This window comes from Contarinia nasturtii, unplaced genomic scaffold (genome assembly GCF_009176525.2).
Source record: "Contarinia nasturtii isolate CC-2019 unplaced genomic scaffold, AAFC_CNas_1.1 Cnas_scaffold_680, whole genome shotgun sequence".
Classification (NCBI taxonomy): Eukaryota; Metazoa; Arthropoda; class Insecta; order Diptera; family Cecidomyiidae; genus Contarinia; species Contarinia nasturtii.
In genome coordinates this window covers 1-10192 of record NW_022198031.1, presented here as the reverse complement: position 1 = coordinate 10192, position 10192 = coordinate 1, and the positions used below count along the sequence as shown (strand labels likewise).

Below are 10192 nucleotides of genomic sequence, written 5' to 3'. Positions count from 1 at the left end.
GTAGAAGTCGCAAAAATGTTGTTCATTTTAGAATATCTACCTCGAATGGATTCCAGTCCAACGCATACCAGCATAGTTAATATCACGAATATTGTGTGTGGATTTTATCAAGTTCACTGTCATATCTTACATTAAATAAACGTTAAACCGTCACACAAACCTGCATAATTTTACTTACTTTTCGTTAGTTCATCCAATGGAACCATATGTTGATAAGTTTACCGTTTCATTTTTGCAATACAAAGACGTTGTGAATGATTATTCTATTTTATATTTATGGTTTTATTGATAAAATTGCTCCTAATTTAAAATCACAAATTTATTTATACAATAAAGTGCAATTAGATCACCTTCAAGAATCCATTCTAAGGAGTAGTAGTACAAAAAATTGGTCATTGTAAAACAAAAGTTATGAAATAGGGTTATTTGTTACTTTTGGTTTTGGAACCGTTTCATTTTATCGATTTTCCCGAAACTTTTCTAAATTATTATTATTATTATGGAAATCAAACAGTCTGTATTTTGATTTACAGTGAGTATGCGATTCTGTATTGAGATTGAAACTACATAGATTGAAACAACACAAACTCCAAATGTTTACAACTCAGGCACATTAAATGGATAATTGAAAACAACGTCAGCATCCAAGGAGAAACTGGATTTTTTTGCAGCGGATGCCTATTGCAAACTACATGACAACTGTACCGAGTCATGGGCGCCCCATGAATTCAAACATTTTCTGGAAAATCCTTTTCAATACACGTTGTCCGAATGTTCTTGCGATGATAAATTTTTAGCATGCTTGGATGGTTTACATTTTGTAGTCAGAATCATAAGCGTAACATTTAGATTCAATGTGCCACAGTGCGCTTTGAAATCGGAGCCTCAACGCCTTTGCTGGATACAACCCGACGGAAATTGCGTGGATATATTTTTTAAAAAATTCATACTACGAAATAACCCATCTATATGGACTTGGCAGAACTGAGTAAAAAAATATCTTTGCTCTAATATAAATCACCGATTACGAAGAGGATTCAATTCCAAAATCGATTTCAGTGTTCTTCACAGTGCATGAATATCTCGGCAATCGTACATGGTGCACCAAAGATAGTGGTCAGTTTCTACTATTTATTATGGATACCGTAACGCCACGCTTGCGAACACCATACTTGGAACGATGTCGCAATGAAATCGTCGAATATTTGGAACAAGTCACGTATTGTCTCTACCGATATCCGGCATCCCTGCGCAGTGTAGTATTTTTTTTACTAGTGGCGCCATCACATTTACGCGCCCATCAGTACTTTTGGCAACACTGTTAGTAGTGTTTTGACATTTCATGAAATGTGACATTAATGTTTGTTGATATGAACTGTGTTTGTGTTTTTGAAATTCTAATTTATTATTGTGAGTTTTTATATGTACAGTGAAAAAAATGTGTGAAAACATATGTAAGTATTGAAAATTTCAAAAAAACAAGTGTAAATTTCTTGAATTGAATTGGTAAAATTTCTTATTATTTACAAGGTGCGTTGTTCTTTTAGGAGTCAGTCAAAAATATATTTCTTTTACTTTTCCGCACACCCACTGTGTGCAGTAAAGTATTGCAATCACCCCAAAATTTTGAAATCGCTAAAAATCGTTTTTCTATGCGTTTTGGGTATAGAAAATCACAGAGCAACAGTTTTTTGGCCATGTTAATGTGGGGATGTGGTACACTGTACACAGTACACTGTACACTGTACACTGTACACTGTACCCTGTATGGTGTACGCAAAAAATCAATAGGTAATTTGTTAGCACGATAACTCTTCTTAGAGAAAAGCAAATCCAAATCTGATTTTACAGGTTGGTTGGGGGTTGCGAGGAATAGGCTGGTATTGTTTTTCAGCGATATTCGTGCATCGGTGTATCCATGGTGAAACCATGATGGAGTACCCATAAGGGGTATGGTATGCAAAAATTTGGCACGAGAAACCCGAAACCGACGTTAATTTTGAAATACAATCAAGTTTTAACAGTGTTTCTTTGAAAAAAATCGCGAAAAATTGAAATTTTGTATGGGAGCCATGCTTTTATGCAACCTTGATGACGTGAAACTCTGCACAGGCTATTTTTTAACAAAAAATGACATTCTAAAAGTTTGAAGAAATTTCAATCAAAATTAGGAGTACCTCCCATACAAATTTTTCGTTTTTGGGAAAATTTTGTATGGGGAGTACCCCTACTTTTAGTTGAAAAGTTAATAAGAGCGTTTTGTTGACTCGAATTTGATCGAATTTCTTTCCAAAATGTATGCTTGCATTAACTTAATCACAATTAAAACTTGTGGATCTTATTTCTCATCAAAATACATAATTACACCAAATTGGAAGAAATTTCAATCACAAATAGAAGTACTCCCCATACAAAATTTTCTTCAGGAGGGAGGTATCTTCAATTTGTATTAAAATTGCCTAAAAAAATCACATTTTTGAAGATTTTTTCTTTCCGTACAATAGACACGCTACACATTTTGAAATATTTATACGTCAATACTTTAATAATTGGCCAAAAAACTTGACTGCTCTTAGACAATATAATTCGGTAGTTATTGAATTAGTACTGCACTACCAGTTCGGTAAAGGAAGAAATTTGGAAACAGTGCGGAAAAGTTAGACTTACGGATGTAAGTTCCTTTTTATTTACTACATGTGTTTGTTATTACTTCATTAAGCGTCATTAAGTTCAATATTTTTAAAAAATATTATTGAGTTTTCTTCAGAATTATTGAAAGTTAGTTATCCGTTCTGTCGATTACGGTCGAGTAAATACACTTGTGCCACCGCTAGCATATTTTTTTTCCAGCCGTAACACATTTACACACTCACATTGCACCGCTCAGAGATACTCATAACAAACACATGTAGTAAAAAGAAATATATTTTTGACTGACTACTTAAAGAAAAACCAATTCAATTCAAGAAATGTACACTTGTTTTTTTGAAATTTTCAATACTTACATATGTTTTCACACATTTTTTTCACTGTACATATAAAAACTCACAATAATAAATTAGAATTTCAAAAACTCAAACACGGTTCATATCAACAAACATTAAAGTCACATTTCATGAAATGTCAAAACACTACGAACAGTGTTGCCAAAAGTGATTGGCTCGTAGTTCCATTACGCGCCCTCCACTGCACGGCTACGATATCCGGGCAAACGGGCACGTCTTAAACACCTTGAAAAGCATGAATCACAAAATATCGAATTGGACTGGAATCATGCCATACAACTGTACGATATTTATCGGCCCGATAAATTGCCAGAATTTGACGATTTCAAACGCGACTCCATTACAAATGAAATGGAACAATTATTTCAACGAATTATTGCGATTATACCAGCTGAAATCGATCTAAGCACACGTTGCGGAAATGGAAAAGCCACCAATGGAAAAGCCACCAAATGTTGTTATCGATCATTATCTTAAATCGGCTCAATATTTGTATGAGAACAATGCCACATATCCGTTTAAAATCAGTTCGGCCAATCCACAAAATTTGGCACTTGAAGCTCTAGAAATATTCCATCGAATCACGGCGACAATTATCAAATATTTGGAACAACATTCGGTGGTTAATTATGGAATTGGTAAATATTTTATCAAAATATTAAAACAACAAGCCAAAAGTCCATTTGCAATGAGTCAAAAGTTCGACGTTTGACCGGAAATAAACCGGCAAAAATAACACAGAAAGCCGAACGATCGTCTCTCGGTGCAAATCCCTACCCAGTTATGCAACCCATTCCGATGGATGCAATGAATTTGCCGAAATCACTCAGCATAATACCATCGCCAAGTTCATTTGTACCACCAAAATTATCGACCAAATCACCGATAAACGTTGATCTTCTTCAAACTGGCAAACCGGTAAAAGAAACCAAACCATAGAAGAAATCAATGGATGGTAACAAAATGATTACACCCCAATCGAAAAAGGCAACATCTCGAATACCCGGAATGGAATTACTCAAAAAATCACTCCAATCAAGTCCAATGCAATTGGCTCCAAATCCATACAATTTCTTATCGCACTATGAACAATTCATATCTGGCATACCAACAGCTCCACTTGCGGCACCCAAACCAACGAAATCAAGCACAGTTACGAGTCAAGCAACAACTCAACAACCGAAATCAACGATTAAAGTCAAACAATTGGAACAACTGCAAGGACGTACAACGCCGCAAATGACTGAAAAAACCACACAAAAATCAAAGCAACCATCATTTCAAACACCCAACATTACCAACGTTAAAAATCCACCAATGTCGAGGAGTCCATCAACAGTTTCATGACGCAAACTCTCAATCCCGGCCAAGTTCAACAAGTAAATCAATTTAAAGGCCATTCAATCATCGAAAACTCGCAAAAGTGATACCGAAGTTATTGTTTTAGATTAAGAAGTTTCATATGTGTTTTGGCAAGCATGTTGAAAATAAGTTTAAGTGCATTCAGTTTCTATTTAAATATTCAAATGTGTTATTATGTTTAATATTATCGTTCTAATTTAAGGCATAAAATGAAATGAATCTTTTCATTGACATACATTGACATACAAGAGTTTAAAAAAACTTTCTTTAGTATCATCTCTCTTGCAAATAAAAAATCTATTTGCGAAGAACCTTGTCAAATCTATGTGGTTGTCCCTGTCACTTGAACCATGAAAATTCATATTTGAGTTTGGCAGCTGGCCAACTAGGTATTGTTCTATAACAGGAAAAGAGAAAGAAGTTAACACCCCATATTATATTTGTTAAATCATCTCAATTTAAAATTCACGAAGATCTGAAAATTAAGTGGAATAACATTGAAATTAAAATTATCAAAAAAGTACTTAACAAAATGAATCAAACAAATAAAAATTAATTAAAAGGAAACGTAAACTTTATTCTATCCACGATATAATTAACTTTATTCGACTTAGACCTATCGGAAATTAATGCATTTCTCTCCAAGTCCAACTTATCAGGATAGTGTCATGTATTGCATGATCCACATATTGTATGAGCTCGTAGTAGTATACTTTTGTACATTTCGTCCAACCATAGGCAACCAAGAGGGGGGGGTTATTAAATGCAAGCAAATGCGTGCGGGGAAAAGAGATAAGCGGTCACGCGAACCCTCACACCACCCTCACACAAGATATTGTAAGATAAATTTTGAAATAATTTAATTTTGTATGTACGCTAATGTAGAAGTAACTGATGAAGAACATGTTGGTTTAAAAGATCTTATTTCAATTCCATGCAAACACAAAAATGGTGATTTTATGTATCAAAAAACTATGGCATCTTTGCCTTCAATTATAGGAGAGGTAACTGAACTGCAACCACATCTTTTGGAAAGGATGTGTTGAATCCATGGAATGAAATTCCCTATGGGAAAATAAACGTGTACTGTTCTTATCTCTTCCATGTAAGTCGATTCGTTGAATGAAACTGTTTTGCAGTACCTAGGTAATGCAAGGAGCTCCATTACATCATTTTTGACATGGAATAATGCTTGGTTTAAAATTCCCTGTAAATAAATGCACATAGTTAGAGATTTAGAACAAAATTTTTATATCAATGAATTTTACCGGGCATAAATTACATCCTGAACAGTCATCATCAATATCAATGCACATTAGAGAGTCCTCATCACCGTTATTGAATAGGCTGCAAATCTCTTTTGACCATACAAAAGCATTGATTTTCTCCGTAGTTAGAAATCCTCCATTAACATCATGTGAAAGTCCAACAGTCGTTCGAGCCCCGTAAACATTTACTGCTTCACGAGGCAAGAACGCTGCTTGTTTATATTCATCAAGACGAATGGCCTCTTTTAATTCCACAATTGCAATTTTTGATTGGAAGGAATTCAAATCGGGATGTATGAAAACAGTTTTCACTTTAATATGGAGTTTACTGTTGAATTTAACTTCAGTATAAGGAATCCTAGCGAAAGAAAAAATAAATAGTTTCAAGTTATTATAATAGTAGACAAAATTTGAACATGTCAATCTTCATAGCGGATAGTCACAATACAAGCAAGATCAAAGAAAAGTGTCTTTGAAAAATATCAAGATGTACCTTCCAAACAACTGGAGTTATGAAAAAAAATTCAACGATAATATCGTTTTTCAAAAATATGAATTCTAAAATTTGGACGTATGTGAAAAAAAATAGAAAATGCAGAAAGAGTCTAAGAATGATACGGCAACTTACTATACAAGCTGATTTCTTATGGTGGTTGACATGTACAAAAATTTTTTTGTGTTTGTTACTTTTCGAAGAAGCACTTTAATTCTTAATTTTAGGCAAAAGGTATTTTATATTTAAACTATTACCAAAAGTTTCGGGGTAGATACGTATAATCTTCCAGTGCATTAGCAGGCTTTCCTTTGTACGGTATAATACAATCTTCAGTGGTTAGAATGTGTGTATTCGATACGATGACACCATAACAGCGTTCGTAACCAAATTGTAGAATGATAACTGACCATGGTCGTCTAAGTGTAGTGGGCTCATTGAAATACCCGCTGTAGTTACGTGGAACTCCCAATTCTAAAAAAAAACAACAATTAAAGTATCATTTTGGCTGATTTACTCTCTCTTTCTATTTATTGAGCGACCCAAGTAGCAAATGCCTCATATCTGGATGAATTCAGTGCGTTCAGCTATCCAACGGATGCTGGAAGCTATATAACAATCACTGGTTTATATCGATTTATTTATTGATGATATTGATGAAACGGTAACAGAAAAACAAAAACAAAGAATGCTATACGCTTGCATACAGGGTGTCTCAAATAACAGGGTCCCTATTCTAATGTGTAACTCAAAAAAATTTTTTTGCTGATATGAGTTGGGGAGGCCAAATAAAGCATTTCTATTAGAGCAGATTTTTTTTGTTTAATTTTGCCGAATTAGTTTTATCAAAATTATCACTTGTTCACGATTTTACACTTTTTCCATAGTTTTTTCTTAGAATTTACACAAAATTCGGATGCGACAACGACTGCTAGTGAATACTGTGAAATTTTCAAAAAAAAATCTTACCGCAATTGCAGTGCAGACATGATGATATTTTAGCACAAAACAAGAGAATCACTGCAGTTATTAATTTCATTTTGAAGTTAAGCACTGCTTCTTTCCAAAAAATATATGTGCACTATATAAAGGTTTAAGACACAATGAGTGCATCGAATGTTTGACAAAATTATGTATGACAATGCATAAATAAATATTTGGGACATTGCTCATTATGTATATTTTGCAATTATGATGATCTAATGAGTTTCATTTCATTCTCTTAATACTGGTTAATTACATTGTCGAGACAGATTACCATTAAGTATTTGACTTTGAGACATAATCAGGGACCGGTTCGCGCATATTTCTATGCCTGATAGCTATGCTAAGCATAGCGGAGAGGCAAGCCGCAACGCACCCGTCGCCATTCGATTCGAGCTATATCTTATGCGTACGTCTCTCAAAGCACGGCCGCCTGCATACACGAACATGTGTATGTTCATACAGAGTGGACGGCGATGCGTCGGTTGCATTTGCCGCTATGCTTGGCATATCTATGCTACCTAGCGTATTCAGGCAAGCATGGAAATATGCACGAACCGGTCCCTGGACATAATTTTGAGATAGACTTGCACGCACACGTTTGGCAATTGAAAAATAGAAAGCGGTTTTCAATTCAAATTCTCAAATTCGAGATGATAAAAATGTTGAAGACCGAGCTTTCGGAACACTATGAATCCGAGGCATCCAAAATGCTCTATTCTGGTGAAACAATTTCTACTATAACGGTCTATTAGACCGAAAACTTAAAAAAAATATCATAAAATTGAAACGCGTCGATCGATTGCCATCAAATTTTCGCCTTTTTACGAGAATAATGGATAAATATTTAAATTAACATTTAAAATCCTGAAACTGTTCTGTAAAAAAAAAATTCAGAAAGATGAAATCCAGCCATCATCATCGCGCATTTGCTTGCATTGAATACCCCCTCTGTTGCCTATGGTTGGACGAAATGTATAAAAGTATACTACTGCTTGTATTTGTAAAAATAATAAAAGTCAATGTCTTAAAAGTAACAATCATACACACATTTTAACAATAATTATGCAAAATATGAATAAAATAATTTTTTTTCTTAATTTTCGTTGTTTTGCTGCAGAAAATTGTAAAACAGTAATGCTTCCAATTCTTTGATATGCTGAATGGCTTTCATACTCTGAGAAAATACATATGTTAAAATTCAAAGTAATTAGACCAAAATGCCATTTTAACATGGAAATATTTTCTCACATGTTAAAATGCCAATTTAACCGCAACACATTTTGTTTACGGGTAAAATGCCATTTTAACATGTTAAAAAATATGTTCATGTTAAAATGGCATTTTGTCGTCAATTTGTATATTTCTATAATTTAAAAGTATTCTTTTTTCATTTAAATGTTCTTAAAGAATGCTATCGATAAAAAAATTACAATATGACGATTTTTTTTATTCTAATAGTTTTTTTAACACATATTTTTCCGGTCAAGAGTTCGAAACCACAGAAGATTAATATTTTTTTTAATTTCTACTCTGATTTAATAAATCTCAACGCGAAAAATATGTTTGAAAAAAATGTTATAAGAAAAACTAAACTCCAAACGAAAAAAATGTCAGCGCGTTAACAGAATATGCTGTTTCTCTTCTCTGAATTTCATTATGATTCATTAAAAGTATTTATACAATATGAGTAATATTTTGAAAAAGTAACGAAATACAGAGAAGAGAAACATCATATTGTGTTAGCACGCTGACATTTTTTCGTTTGGAGTTTAGTTTTTCAGAGTAGAAATTAAAAAAAAAAATTCTGTGGTTTCGAACTCTTGACCGCATACGATTTAGTGTGACAAAATTCGGCGCGTCAACTGATCAAGCCAACGAGTTTCTTATTGATCAACACGCTATAGTGACATATAAATGATACCGTTGAAGATGAATACATTCTCTTTATTTTTGTACATTTTTTTTGAACGTTTAAATGAAAAAAGAATACTTTTAAATTATAGAAATTCTCAGAGTAAGAATTTTAACTTTGGACGTTCGTTTATTGAGTTGCGAAATCGATGGTATGGTAAGCTGAAGCTCTTGAAATGCGACATTTATGGGCTTGACTCTGTTTCTTTCACGAAAATTTCGCTTTTCGATGGTCAGCGAAAATTTATGATGCACACAATGTTCACCTCTTGGGCAAATGCCTTTTAAATCTAGAATATTTACATTTATTTTAATTGAAAGCGTAATTTTAAAGCAATTGACAATGAACAAGCAATGAGAATTTATTATTTATCCTTTTTCAACAACATTTTCGTTTGAATTACGCACAGAAATAAATTTACAAAAAAATATTTTGAGAAGCAGTAATGTGGTATTATTTGATCACCGTCAAATTATAAACTGATGGTAGAAGTCGCAAAAATGTTGTTCATTTTAGAATATCTACCTCGAATGGATTCCAGTCCAACGCATACCAGCATAGTTAATATCACGAATATTGTGTGTGGATTTTATCAAGTTCACTGTCATATCTTACATTAAATAAACGTTAAACCGTCACACAAACCTGCATAATTTTACTTACTTTTCGTTAGTTCATCCAATGGAACCATATGTTGATAAGTTTACCGTTTCATTTTTGCAATACAAAGACGTTGTGAATGATTATTCTATTTTATATTTATGGTTTTATTGATAAAATTGCTCCTAATTTAAAATCACAAATTTATTTATACAATAAAGTGCAATTAGATCACCTTCAAGAATCCATTCTAAGGAGTAGTAGTACAAAAAATTGGTCATTGTAAAACAAAAGTTATGAAATAGGGTTATTTGTTACTTTTGGTTTTGGAACCGTTTCATTTTATCGATTTTCCCGAAACTTTTCTAAATTATTATTATTATTATGGAAATCAAACAGTCTGTATTTTGATTTACAGTGAGTATGCGATTCTGTATTGAGATTGAAACTACATAGATTGAAACAACACAAACTCCAAATGTTTACAACTCAGGCACATTAAATGGATAATTGAAAACAACGTCAGCATCCAAGGAGAAACTGGATTTTTTTGCAGCGGATGCCT

General features: G+C 33.2%; 1 protein-coding gene across 1 annotated transcript; it reads right to left on the bottom strand.

Moving 5' to 3' along the window:
- Positions 1–4968: 4968 nt before the first annotated feature.
- LOC116340425 lies at positions 4969–7219 on the bottom strand. The gene is made up of 4 exons (XM_031766904.1): positions 7098–7219; positions 6386–6602; positions 5636–5993; positions 4969–5574 (listed from the first exon to the last, which is right to left on the bottom strand). The coding sequence occupies exons 1-4, from the start codon at positions 7165–7167 to the stop codon at positions 5332–5334; spliced, it is 888 nt and encodes a 295-aa protein (XP_031622764.1). The 5' UTR covers positions 7168–7219; the 3' UTR covers positions 4969–5331.
- Positions 7220–10192: the final 2973 nt, after the last annotated feature.